Source organism: Onychostruthus taczanowskii, unplaced genomic scaffold (assembly GCF_017590055.1).
Source record: "Onychostruthus taczanowskii isolate IOZ18803 unplaced genomic scaffold, ASM1759005v1 scaffold6, whole genome shotgun sequence".
Lineage (NCBI taxonomy): Eukaryota > Metazoa > Chordata > Aves > Passeriformes > Passeridae > Onychostruthus > Onychostruthus taczanowskii.
The window spans coordinates 8942494-8956878 of NW_024503679.1; the positions used below are offsets into that span (position 1 = coordinate 8942494).

Genomic DNA, 14385 nt, shown 5'->3' on the forward strand with positions numbered 1-14385 from the left:
GGGGTCACCTCCCAACCCAACGCAACGCAACCCCACCCATGCCATGCCGTGCCATGCCATGCCGTGCCATGCCACAACCCGGTGACAAACGGCCTTTCCCGGGACCGCCCCTCTCGCTCTTTTACTACGGCACTGTTTATTTTCCACTCCCGCCGTGAGGGCCGCCCTGGCCCCGCCCCTGTCTCGGCTCAGACCCCTCCCCATGGCCCCGCCCCCTGCCTCTCCCGCCAATGGGCGCGGGTGCTGCCGGTAACGCGCACCGGCTCCGCCCCTCCCGGCGCTCGGTTTCTGTTTCGCTCCGGGCCCCGGGGCCGCTGTCGCCGCTGTCGCGATGGAGCCGCAGCCCGACAGCCTGGAGGGGTGGGTGGCCGTGCGCGACACCGCCTTCGCTGAGCCTCAGCCGCCGCCGCGGCTCCGCTTCCTCGTGGCGTGGAACAGCGCGGAGGGCGCGTTCGCGGTGACCTGCCACGGCCGGGCGGAGGCGGCGGAGCAGGCCCCGCAGAGCTGGGCCGGGCTCTTCTCGGCGCCGGCCCTGCGCGGCGTCCACCGGCAGCTGTCGGCCGTGTGCCCGCGCCTGGAGCCCGCCTTCCCCGAGCTGCCGCCCGCGCTGCCCGGCGCGGCCTCCGGCGGGCTCTGGGCCGTGCTGTTCCCCGGCGGCGCCGCGCCGGATGAGGCCGAGCTGCAGGAGCTGTGCCGGGCGCTGGAGCTGTACCTGGGCTGGGCCCTGGAGCTCTGCGGCGGCCGCGTGGTGCTGGACGCGCTCTTCGCCGCCGACCGCTGCTGCGACGACGAGTACTTCGAGAGCCTCCACGAGCTCCGCGGGAAGGCCCTGCGCGGCCACCTGGCCCGGGCCAAGGAGGCCCTGCGGCGGGTACGGGCCCCGGGGCCGGGCGCGGGGCGGACGGGAGCCGGGGCGCGGGGCCGGCCCCAGGGGTGCGGGGCCGGGGAAGGGCCCCTCGGTGCGGGACTGTCTTCAGTGTTCGGTGCCGCAGCTCAGCTCATGGGTGCGCCTGTCTGAGCTGGGAGATGCATGGTAAGCCTGGCAGCCCCTGCTGCTGCGGGGCTTCACCCATCAGGGCAGACTCGCCAGGCTCACGTGAGCGAGGGTGACCAAGTCACTCATACCAGCTTGCTCGTGGTGTTGTCCAATGTCCAGATTTGTGCTTACACAAACACTTTTTTATTGTCTGGAAGCCACAAAGTCACTTTCCGAAGTACTGTCATCGGTCTTGGAAGTGCACCTTTATTAAGTGGGGAATAAGCCACGTCCACGTGGGCAGTCACTGTAAGACATTGGGGCTCTTACTTAAGCTGCAGGCACTCCTGCAAAAACACATGGCTAAAAACATCCAGCAGTGTTGGGCAATGGGTGGAACAGTAACCGAAGAGGAGAATACAATCATGTGCTAATTTTCTAACCTCCCTGAGAAGGTCTCCGACTGCATGTTTGCAGTAATGCTTGTAACTGGGGGATTTTCAGTCTCAAGACCAAACTTATTCCTGGTCCTATACAAATAAGTGGTTTTGTATTCAAAGAAATTGTGTGGGGGTTTTTGTTGTATTTTTAAGTGTCAAATTCTGACCTAATGATTGAAATAATGATGATATCACTTTCTTCCTTTGGTGCGTTAGGTTTCTTCTTGCTATAGATGTGTTCCTGGATCTTTTCCCCTTCTTGTAAGCAAGAATTCAAAGGGTGGTGTGTAGTAACAGAGTTGCAGTTAGGACATCGGAATGTTGATGAGTTACAGATAATTCAGGCTCACCCGTGTGTTGCTGCTGTCTCTTGCAGTACCTGTTTACAGTCTATTTTCTGGCAAAGTAGCCTGAAAGGCATTTTATGAAAGTGATCATGCTTTGGAGGAGTGTTATGACAGTTGACTTCAGCCTTCTCTTTCCTATTGCAGTATTTAACAGATGAAACAACACTACTTTTTCAGAAAGACACTGTTTTTAAAAACACAGCTTTAGTTTACATGAACATGTACCTTGTTGTATACAGAAGTCAGTGTGTGTCACTGACTAACAGTTCACAGCCCAGTTAGAAATACATTCCAGCCACCACGTTCCTTTGGAAGCAGCACAAGCCTGTTCAGCTCTGGCAGTCTGGGGCTTGGTGGTGAGGTACAGCTTGGTGCCTCTCAGTTACTCTGGGATTTCCAGCTATGTTTTAGACATGGCTAAACATGCTGTAGAGTGGTATTGTACTTGCAGGCCTAACAGGGACATAAATTCTTATACTGCAGTCTAGACCAAGTTATGGAAGATTCAAGAAATAGACATTAAACCACTCTGAAGTACCAGAGCATCCTTTTATCTTTTTTACATTCATGTCCTTCACTAATACTTCCCCTCTGCTCACTCTAAGCATCCTCCAGGAGCAGCATGACCCTCACTTCTTGCTTTTAGAGTAGCAATCAAAAAGTCAGCTCTCACATTTGTATTTGGCTTCCATAGGGGCAAAAGCAGACTGAAATGGCTCAGGTGGGCCCTGGGACTGTGTCTGAGCTGCCACAGGCTCCTGGGAGGCCCAAGAGGCTGTCACATTTAAGGGATTATCAGAAATATTGCAGTTCAGATTCTCTTGTTCCCCTGTCTTGCCTGCAGACAGGGTGGGTGGGAAATGCCCTTGAGCTGACTTCCACAGATTTTCCCTGGGGAAGTTCCTCCATACATGGGAACTCTGCTGTCTTACCCAGACTCAGCTGGCAAGAACAAAGGTGATGGTTTAATTTCAGTGCTTTTCAGTTGCAACACAACCCAAGCTTATTTTTTTAATGCTTTTTCTCACTGCTGGTAGCAGACACCCCCCTCCCATCCCCTTCCCTCTTTATGGAGCTGCAGAGCACACACTGTCCTTCCAGGAAGGTCTGTTTCTCAGTGGAACTTAGCTGTGTTCTCTCAGCCAGCTCACTATCCTGGCATGTAGAGCATGCCATGGTCTCTGCCAGCTGGTGTTAAAGAAAAAAATTGGAGCTTTGAGTGGTACCAGTAAACACATGCAATTAATGGGAAATCCCCAACTTTTTATTTTGTCACAGAAGGAAATAAATAGGGCCTACTGTATTGAAAGGCAGTAACTCCATGGAATAATTATGACTTACAAAGTGTAATACCACTAGAACTGAGGTTAGAATAAGCTATTATAAATTATACAAATGTTAAAGGAATTTAACTGCAGGGTGTATCAGAAGTAAATGCCAATCTGGTTTTTTTTCTGTGCCTGAAGTCAGAAATTCTGGATCCAAAAACTCATTAGCAGGCATTTAGTAATTGTGGAAGCAATGCAACAGCCAGTTTAAGAATACCTTGCTTGTCCTTCCAGTACAGACTTCCCAAGATTCCCATTTATGTTTATAAAAAGTCATCTGTTCACAGTTATTAGAATGTTTCTGGTAGATGCCCTAGGCAGGATGCTCTTTGCATCCTCCTGATGGAATGTGCAGCAATTAGTGCCTCTAACAGTGTGGAGTTGGAGGTATTTTAGTGTGGTGTGGCTGCAGAATGCCTGGCACAGGCCTCCTGTGCAGTGGGAAGTGTTGGCTGTGGAAGGACAGGTCCTTCCCACCGGAGCCTGGCAGCATCCAGCACACACCAATGCAAGGCAGCCGTGCCTGATTCACCTTTTATCCCACTAGGTTCTGCAGCAGCATAAAAGTGCTGACACAATGGTGGCTTTGATGAAGGTTTATGAAGAAGAAGATGAAGCTTATCAGGATTTGGTCACCATGGCAACACAATTCTACCAGTATTTGCTGCAGCCCTTCAGAGATATGCGAGAGCTGGCGACACTGTACAAACTGGAAATCCTGGTAAGTCTGCCTTTACAAAGTGAAAGGCCAAGCTACACAGTGGGGCATCAGCTGCTCTTGGAGCAGTTCAGGCTCAAATCGTGAGCTGTACCTGCTTTTTTTTCCTCTGCCAAACCACCAAACAAATTCAGAGTTAGGGCAGAGCCACTCTCAGAGGATCTCAGAGTCCATGGTAATGGCTTGACTAGAACTGCAGCTGATTTCCCACCAGTGTCCCACTTAAAAGGAGAATATCCCCAGGCTCCACCTCCCTGGGGTTTACTCTGTGAGGCTGAATTTACTGTGATATAAGTAGCCTTTGTTGTGCCACCTTCCCATGGGATTAGTTTTTTACATTCACAGTGTCATCCCCAGGAATGCTGATGCACCAGATTAACTCGGTTGTGGAGGAGACCTTCCCACTCAAAGGAGTTTTCTATTACTGCTACAACCTGCTAGAACTGCAGATGAAAACATATCAGTTGTCACTGTATTCACTTTGTTTTATGTGCATCTTAAACTGGAAGCACATTCTGAAAGTTATGATGCCCCTGGAAACAACAGCCATTTACTATGTTGATTTTCCCTAAATAGTGTGTTAAAATTAAAGTGAGCTGTTTACTTTCTCAAACAGAGCAGAACAGTTTTAAGTTTAGATTAAGGTGCTTGGATGCTGAAGGTCTAAACCTGTGACAATAAAATGTTCAATATACTGTTCTGAAAATTAAAGTGGCAATTGGAAAGAATTAAACAAAAATGGTATTTAAAAAACCTCTAAGGGATATTTAGGCTCATTTGAAATATAATTCTTCTAAAATATATTTGAATACTAGGCTTGTACCCATGTCTCCTTTGTGGACTCGAAAACATTCTCTTATGTTTCTTTTCTGTATCCCTGTTCTGTGTGAAAGAGCTGCCAAACTGGAGAACCTGCTGGTGCAATGTGCTGTCAACACGTGGGGAAAAATAGAAGGGAACATTGCACATAGAAGAGTTACTTTTAGTAACAACAAAAAACACTTGTGTTGGATGTAATTTTAAAGATGATTGTTTAAAAAATATTTTAAGAAGTAAATTAATCCAAATGTGGGGTCAGGATTGGGGAACAAAGGTTCTGAATTAGCCCGGAGAATGAGAAATAGGAATGAGCAGTGATTCACTTTGTGACAGGTGAGGGGAAGGTCATGTTTGCCACTGTTCTTGAAATGTCTCCAAGTGTAGCATAGTGTGGCTGCACCTCTGTGGAAACCAGGTGGTAACAGAGAATTTTGTGTCCTTGTAGAAATCTTTGCAGTATGATAATCTGGGGCCTAGAAGAGTAGCAGCTTTGCAGAAGGATGCTGATGAATGGACTAAGCGAGCTGAGAGTGCTGTGTGCTCCATTCAGGATATCACAGTGAACTACTTCAAGGAAACTGTAAAGGCTCTGGCAGGTAATCAGAATGACTTACACAAAAGGCTGTGTAAATACCTAACTTCAGTGACTGAGAGCTCTTCTTATCTCTGTGCCGAACCTCAGGGTCGGGTGAGTGTCCAACTTAAGAAAGAAATGCTTTATTCACTTAAGATTTATATATTTTAAACAGTTTGGTTTACAACTTGGATTTGACTTGCCTGAGACTTACAGTTGCAAACCTCTGCACAAAAACCATGGGTGCTTTTAATGCTTGATGTGCAAGCCTCAAGGATTTCAGCATGTGAACAGAATATGTTGCTGTGTAACTGTTAGGGTGTAATTCCGTGGGGCAATGGAGTATTTTACTTACATGTAGAAGGTCACAAATTCAACCTTGTAATCATGCAATTTCTAAAGCTTCAGAAATAGTTTAATAAGATTAGCATTTTTAATACTTCAGAAACACACAAGGGCTATTAGTACACTGCATTTCTCATGCTTTACTGCCATGTTTTCATTTACAGCAATGCACAAACAGATGGAGCAAGATGAGGAGAGATTTGGTAAAACCACCTGGGCATCAGCTTTGCCACGACTAGAAAACCTGAAATATATGTTAGCAAAAGAAACCCTTCAGCATCTGAGGGCAAGAGAGTTGTGCCTGAAACAGAAGAGAACTGGCATTCAGAAACTTGTAAGACCTTACAAAGCCTCCTTTTCTGTCGCTGTTCTTTGAAGGGCTGATCAAAACCTACCAAAATGGTCATGAGAGTAGGCTTTTCAAGTCTTTGTCTGTGAAACAATTTAGGTTTTCATCATGGTTTTACATTGTGGAAAATGCATGTCTGCAGTTTTTTAATTGCTCCTGCATGTTTGAGGGCACTCAGCAAAGCTTAACATACATGCTTTTACAGTTCAAGTATCATCTGATCATTTGTGATAATAATTTTGAAATTGTTTCCTTTTAGGGAGATAAAGACCAGATATTATTTTCAGAGGACACTGAAAAATTAAGATACTTATTTAATACTAATCTTTGATGCCATCTAACTACTGCTAGTAGTACCTAATACTTATTTTCCAAGAGTAGTGTACTGTACCATGCATAATTGTTTTCAAGAGCAGTATCATTTGTACAGATTATAATGAAGTCGTTCCTGGTAAACTTAAGGTAAATTTATACTTTAGGTTAATAAGTTTCTCTGAGTTTCTGCTCGAAGCCATTTCCAATGCTCTGTTGTTTTCCATACCAAAGCAGCTGCCAGTTAGACCAGGCTCCTTACAGGCATTTGTGCATCCAGACATATTTCATGTGTGCGTATTTTGTTACTAATGCTTTTTATTTTCTGTTACAGATGGAGAATCTTGGTGAACAAGAAGAGAATTTAAGTATAGTGGAGGAGCTGGAAATACAGTATTATGAAACACAGCTGGAATTATATAATGTACAACTTGAAGTATTGAAACATGAAGAGATGCTGCTTATTGTACAGCTGGACACTATAAAGAGACAGATTAAAGGTGAGAATAAAATATTATTTAAGCACATATTCAGAACACAGAAGTGACATAGCCTGCTCTGTTTTCAATTTAAAAAAAAGGATATCATTGCTCAGGTCTTGCTAGTAGAAAGCATTGCTGGAAAATGTTAATGCTGTGGTACCATCTGATATTTTGTCTTTAATTAGACACTTTAATTAATTAGACACTAATTCGATAACACAAGTTAAAAAAAAAAAGTCACACGGGTTGCTCATCTTGCTAGCAGCTGTGATATGTGCATGCCCTGGTTTAGCATGGAGTAATTTATATTGACAGTGCTTAACTGCTCTAATAGCTGCAAGATCTACACACAGAAACTGGGTATTGTGAACCTGCTGAAGCAGGTCCTGTAACTCATCATCATCTATTCTAATCTAACATGTGGAAATTACAAAATGCATCCTGTAGTGACAAAAAGAGGTGGTTATAGCTAGAATGGTACCTTAATATTACTGTCTTCCAGTTTAAGTGTCTCTTTGTGACAAGCTACCCAGGTTAGGCACCGGTCGTGTTCTTATTTGTGCTTATGAATTCTCCATTACCACGTACACTGTGAGGTAAACATTGCTGCCACTTGTTACATAAATGAAGTGTGGTAAATACTAAAATAAGACACCCAGTGTTGGTCAGAAGAGTCTTCCATTTTCCAGGAAAACTCCAGTTGGTGAAGGTAGGAGTTAAAATACAGGGAGACATTTGAAAGAGGAAGCTAAATAACAAATGCTAACAGCATAAATTTGATCCTGCAAAGCACCCTGTGAGTAACGTGACATGTTCGCATATGACTGTGAAGGACCCAGCTCGGCTCTGGAGATTTACACTTACTCATAACTAACTCACTGCCTTCAATGGCTTTTAAAATGTCATTAGCTCTTTGAATGTTTAAATAACTGTGGCAATTTTTGGTTTCTTAAAAAATGCCAAATGCCTTTTTAGAGAAACAGGATGAAGTTGTTTACTATGATACATGTGAAAATCCTGAGGAGCTCAAGGTCATTGAACAGACCATGGGACAACATTACGCTAACTTGTCAGCAATGACGATGCTGAGGCAGAAGACTAAGCAGTTGGAGACAAAGCGTGGGACTGTCTGTGCGAGGAGAGCCTACCTCAGGAACAAAAAAGTAAATGCAGTCCTGGAGATGTGCATTTTCTTCAGCTGATGTCTTGACTCACGAGGGATGGACAGGAAACAATTAGGGAAGTTTGGGTGGAACATCCGAGATGATTCATGACTCAGTGCCAAGGCCTGCAAGCAGAAAGAGGGGCAATGTGATTTAACAGCTTCACACTCTGTGGTGTGATACAAGTGTGTCTGGCTTGGAAAGAGAGCACAAACTTATCTGGGTGACCCAGGTGTTCTCCCATCAGCTAGACCTTACCAGAGCCCTGTGGGGCCAGCTGGAGCTTTGCCCTAGCAGCCTTTTCCAAAGCAGCTGCAGTACAGGAGGAAACTGACCTTCTGTGGAGGAAGCTGCAGTGATAGGACAACCTGCACACTGATACTTTACCTCTGAACAGGAGGAAGGGGAAACTTTAACAGCTGCAGTTCTCTCTCCAGTCTCTCAGTACTGTGCAAAGGGCAGTTTTTCCTTTTTTTCCCATTCAGAGCAGAACACTAGGAAGACAAAAGGTGACTCTCATGAACCTTCTCAGTAAGAGGAGTTTACTTCACACCTGCAGTTCTGCTGGGGCAGAGAGCAGAGTTTAGATTCAAGTCTGTCTGACCTTTTATCACTCAGTTGCCTGGACAAACTGGGAATTACATTGGAAATGTTTTGTGAGCCATCTTTGTCTCTTGCTTGCAACTGCTTCCTTGGCAGACACTTCTTTTGCCTCTGTTTTCATTTACTTAATTGCTGTCTATTGGTTGTATAACACTGAAGCCAAATGCCACATGATTTGCAAATGCTTGTCCAGCCATGTGGATGATCCCTCTGTACAGAGACAAAAAGCAACTCCCAGAGAAAATACTGAAACATGTGGTGTCTCTGTGGCACTTGTTACTAACAGAGAGTACCCTTGCTAGGCAGTCATTGTGCTTCCCATACCTTTGCTTCCCTGTCTTTTGTACTTGGGAGCTATGGCAAATGAGGAAGAGGAGGGAAAAGTAGCTTTGTATTTTTGTAGTGCTTTTCTAGCTTCCTTCTTGCCTTCTTCCTCATGTCTTTGCATGAGCTTATTCTTCTTTTATTTTGTCTCCCTTTCTTCTCTTTTTTTTTTTTTTTCTTTCTTTCTTCTAACTAAACTGTAAGACAGAGGGGTTGGGTCACATCTGAATACATTTATGCAGCATGAATAAAAATATGGCTGATTAGGAGAACATTGGCTTTAGCCATGAAGGAGTCCCACAGACTTCACCATCAGGGTCTCACATCTGACACTAGTTGAGCTTAGCCATCTTTCTTGGCACTGCTAAGCACCCAACTGTGGTTGCTGTTTAGTGGCTGGTGCCCAGGAGTTAATGGCAGAGCTGGTGCAGAGGAAGTGTGAACTGACTGACAGAGTTGCATGAATTCTGCTCTTCTCCCAGGATCAGTGTGAAGCGAGCCACCGGCAGAGACTGCAACAGGCAGAAGAGAGCAGAAAGCGCTTCCAGCAGCATCACAGCATTCAGATAGTGAGTACCCAACAGCTGCCCTGGGGAGTCTGGCAGCTGCTGGTTTTCACACACTGAGGCTCACTTACTTGTGTTTTAATGCAGAAGAGAGACAAACAAAAAGAGGAGGAGAAAAAGAAGAAAGCTTGGATAAGCCAGGAACGTCAGAAAACGCTGGAGAGGCTGAAAGTATTCAGGGAGGCAAGTACTGTGAACTGCAGTAGTCCTAAGTGAACATGTCAGAAGGTAGCTATGGCTTACATGTGAGCGTGGTCCCAATAAAAAAAGACCATTGGGATAGCCCAAAATAGGATTATGTGTAATGAGTAAGGGGATTAAATCTCCTAAAGAGACAGTTTCCAGCTGTGGACTCTGTTGCAAAGAATACAGGTGAGGAGAAGATGGCTTTGAAATAAATGCTTTATTATTAATTTAAATTTATTCAGGGTTGAATTTTATGCTTGAATGGGTGAGTGGGACAGTTCTGTGCTCTGTGGCTTTTTATCTCATTGGGGTTGATGTTTTGACCAGTCCAGTGCAGATGTGACCTCCTGCCTTGTGATTCCTTTTCCAGAAGTGTCCAGCTCATGTTGTTCTGAAAACATCTCGTCCCCAAGCTCGCAGTCCCAAGTTGCCACGAGGCATCCCTCAGCAGGCTGTGGTGCTGTCCCCTCCACCTGCATCGAGCACAGGGGCAGCCCCAGCAGTTGTGTCCCCTGCACCCTCATCGACAGTAAGGGCAGCTCTGGAGCAGCCACAGAGCATTCTGCTTGTAGAAGACAAGGAACCAAAAGCTTCATGTCAGAATACCCCAGCAGACATCCCTGTCCAGATTTTTGTTACTGACGGTGACACAGAGGAACAAAAGCACAGCGAGGAAGTGATGGTCTCTCCATGCTCACCACCCCCTCCTCCATCTCCACCCCCTCCTCCACCACCTCCTCCCTTGCCCCCTCCACCCCCACCTCCCCCCCTACCTCTCCAGTTAAAAACACCATCAGCCACAGAGGATAAACCACTTCCCCTCAGCTCTGATAGCCCCTCAGAAAGCCCTGCACTGCACAATCAGGATGACTCATCCAGGAGGTCTATAAATAATTGCATAGGTAAGTAAGCTCACATCAACCAGTGCTTTTTAATGCATTTCCTTTATTCTTGTGGTCTCCCTCCCTCCTCTGCTTCTGGACAGAAATAATGTGTAGTTTTGATCAGGAGAATGAGGCTCCTGGAAAGCTTAGTCTAAGAAACTACATACAATAACACTGACCATAGCTCAGGATGTTAAATGAGTAACAATGATCTGTGTTTCCTGTTTGAGATACTTCACAGGGTCCTGATGCTCCAATCAGGAGACTAATGTGGGTAATGTCTTTATGATGTATGTACTACAGAGCTGGTAATTGGGCTGCTTGTGTTTCTAAGGTATGCACAGCTTTTGTCCACTTAAAATTTGCTTGGTTTCTAAATAAAGGTTTCCTAAGGAAGGGAATTCATGCAGAATTCAACCAGGATTTGAAAGGCAGGTGAATAGCTTTGGCATACATTCCTAGGGAAGAAATTCTGTTACAGAACTCTGTTACACCTTTGCTTTGTTAGCAAGATCATACAGGTGTAATTGAAGGCTGAACTTGGGAATTGCAGGAGTAGTTTGAATGAGAATAGAACTCAGCAGCCTCCCAGGGCTGCACTGGTTGCATCCTGCTAACAGGTTTATTTTTGTCTCTGAGGCGAGCGGATATTTTGACTATGTCAGAGAGATTGATCTAAGCTGGAAGGCAGCAATTTTTTTGTTGTTTTTCACAGTGGAGCTTATGCTAGAATGAAGAATGTCTTTAAATGTGGTACATTCCTTTTCCTTTTCAACTCTTCACCATACATCCAAGCAGCCTTTGTATCCTATCAGTTCAGAGGCAAACCACAGGCAGAAATACCAGGGGAAGTTCAGCGTTTTCAGTTCTTCCAAGCTGTGGGGAACTACAAGCAGCTGAGGGGCTGAGACACAGTTTAGTTACCATGGCAAACTACTGTGCATCCAGTGCAGACTTCAGTGTGGGATATCCATGGAATAACTCTACCACAGATACTCTTTAAGCAGCCTTGATTAGCAACTGGAGTTGTACACCAGAATAGTCTGATTACTATTGGAACAGCCTTTCTGGTAGCTAATACTTACTGCCATTCACAGCCTAACATTGATGTATTTTTATTATTTTTGGATAAGAAAAGGTATTTTTTGCTTATTGGCGAGATCTAATTAGTTGTTTACCCCTATTTCCTGAAGAAAGCCATCATGTCAGTAGCTGTAATAGTAATTGCTAAATTACCACAGGAACTTACTGAAACAGCATCATAAACATATTGGTTTTAGTTATGGGCTACTCATGTCTTTGTATGTGAAAAGCTAGGAGGGGCTTCTTTTGTAATATGTTCATCTAACTAATCTTTTACCAGGCAGCCCATTTAGGTAGTAGACTTAAGACTCTCCTACTTGTAGGCTTCGTAAGGCAATCTGGTGGATCTTTGCTTGATCCTTTTTAGTCTCTGAAGGTAGCACAGGATTTAGCAGACTGTTACATTTCAAGTGGTTGATGTTAATCACATAACCTTGTGTGCACTGCGCATGGCAAAAGTATTTCTAGCTGTGAGGCACAGATGGTCTGGACCTATTGCTGTCCAGGGAAACAGCCTCCCTGTCTGACAGTCTGGAGCAAGCAGCAAAGAGTCCAGCAGGAGTAAAACACAAATTAGTGTGTATCAGGAGGTCTAGTGGAAACTCTCAGTATGGTCTCTTCATGGTCTGAAGTTCAGAAACGTACACCTGAGATCTAAATCATGTTGTAAAACAGGAATTGTTTTCTAAGCCCATGCAGAAAAGAGCTGCCTGCATAGGGCCTGATCTGGCTCCCAGTGACTTCAGTGGTGCACTTTAAAGCCTTCTACTCAAATCCTTTCATTTTTCTCTTGGCTGAGCCAAAATGCAATTGACGGTCTCAGCAGGCTTCTGGGCAAGCTAGGAGGGATGGTGGATTGTTTATAACACAGAATGCAAGAGATTTTTTTGGTTCAGTGAAATTTTTTTGAAAGCCCATAAAGTTGTAATGAAAAAGATCGTTGTCCTTTGTGTGTAGTTTCTTCCTTAGAGCACAGCCTTATATAGTGATGAAGAGGCATTGGATTCTCAATTCAAGATATAAAAGCTGTAACTGCTTTTTAAAAGCAGTTCCAGAGCTTGTTGTTGCCAAGCTTGAAAGAGTCTGTGCCAGAACAGGCCATTCTTGTACCAGAACAGGCCATTCTTGTGCCAGAACAGACCATCCTGTCGCTAGCACAGATTAAAGGAAGAGCCTTGAACACTTGGGTAGGGCTTCATACCTCTTGAGTGTGGTTGTCTCATTCTTTCTCTGATGACAGTAGGTTGTTGTGTTGCAGGTTCCATGGATGAAGTTTTGGCTTCTCTGAAGCGCAGTGAAGTTCACCTTCGCAAAGTGGAGCAGCCAAATCCGTACGCATCTGTGAAGGACAACATCCTCTCTGCCATAAGGCAAGGGGTTAAACTACGGAAAGTGAATCGAGATACTGAAAGAGGTGGCAGTAGAGGATCCCCTAATGAGCTAGAGAGGAGCATTAAGGCAGCCATGCAGAGAATTAAGAAAGTGTCTGCTGATTCTGAAGAAGAGGAGGACAACGATCAGAATAATGGAGAATGGGACAGCTAACCAGTGTAACAGACCTACTGACTGGAACAGTGTGTGCCTCATTTTGCGCATTGTAGAAGACTGTCCCTGTCAAAATGAAAGAACTGTGTGATTGTGTGTGGTGTTCTCATAGTCCAAAATGTCTTGTAAAGTAAAAGAATCCTGCTGATTTTCTGTAGGAGCTACAGATTCATATTTTTGCATGATAAATCGTACTCCAAATTATGCTTGCACTAATAGGTGTTCCTGGCTCAACCATGTAGTGTTTTTACCACATCTGAAGCTAAAATGCTGGATTTAAACATATATAATTTAGATTGTTACTACACAGTAGGTAATGCTATCACAATAAAGTTTAAGGAGTGAAAAAATAACTGAAAATTTCTTTTGTCAGCTAAAAGTAGAAGCAAATCTGTGGTGACAGAGGCAGAACAGAAAATTTAGCATAATCTGGAATCTTTCACTCCTACCTCCATTGTCCAGAAAATTCTTAAACATTGTGCTTGTCTAATACACCTCACTCTTAAATAACTGCGTGGGTACTCCATTTATCATCATGTTAGAAAATGTGCACTTATGGATGGCTTGATTGAGAAAATCAGTTTAAAGTTTGAAATAATTACTGCAGTAATTACTGAAAAGTTTACTTTTTTAGCTAAAAGATTAAGTATAGAGGACTTTCAGATGTTAAATGTTTTTCATACATCTACATTTACAACGACGTGGTGACATGAAGGAAAGAGCCAAAATATTGTGTACAGTGTTTTTCAGGAATTAGTCCTGTAATGCAGGGCTGCATTTCTCCACTGAGAACTTCAATACATGTTTATAGCTACTCTCATGAATTTAAATTACCTGATGACCTTACAAATGGCAGGTATTTACATTGTGCCTGGAAGCTGACTATTTCAAAATTCAGCTGCATTCAATTTAGAGACTCTTGCTATTTTGGGTAGATAGTGGCACAGATGATTAAAGTTATTTTTTTTGAAGTTTATACTGACCCTTAATAAAAATATATCTTGACAGAAAAGTAGATTCAGTGTGCTGTCATTTTAGGACACTGCTGTGAACTGAGCGTATTTATACCATGGATCCCTAGGTTTTGATAGCAAATGGCAGCCGTACAGCAACTGCACTCTCACTATAGTGTATGTAAATGCCCTTATTTTCCCAAATATTTATGAATTGTAATTTGGTAACAAAATTGAAAATACAGTGCTTTAATTCCCTGTTCCACTGTAGAGCAGCAGATCTGTTTAATCAGCACATATGTATGCAGCAGTTTTCATGCGAGAAGCTGCAGCAGCAGCTGAGCATTCATTTTTTACTGTTTAAGCACCTACTGCTGTTTGGATTTGA

The 14385-nt window shown here is 44.2% G+C and overlaps 1 protein-coding gene across 1 annotated transcript; it reads left to right on the forward strand.

The window, feature by feature from the left end:
* Window positions 1-291: 291 nt before the first annotated feature.
* Window positions 292-14059, forward strand: WHAMM (WASP homolog associated with actin, golgi membranes and microtubules). The gene is made up of 10 exons (XM_041418518.1): window positions 292-871; window positions 3639-3812; window positions 5074-5224; window positions 5712-5881; window positions 6543-6708; window positions 7666-7853; window positions 9263-9349; window positions 9434-9529; window positions 9903-10434; window positions 12758-14059. Exons 1-10 carry the CDS (start codon window positions 332-334, stop codon window positions 13042-13044), a joined length of 2391 nt encoding a protein of 796 aa, XP_041274452.1. The 5' UTR covers window positions 292-331; the 3' UTR covers window positions 13045-14059.
* The last annotated feature ends 326 nt before the right edge of the window (window positions 14060-14385 follow it).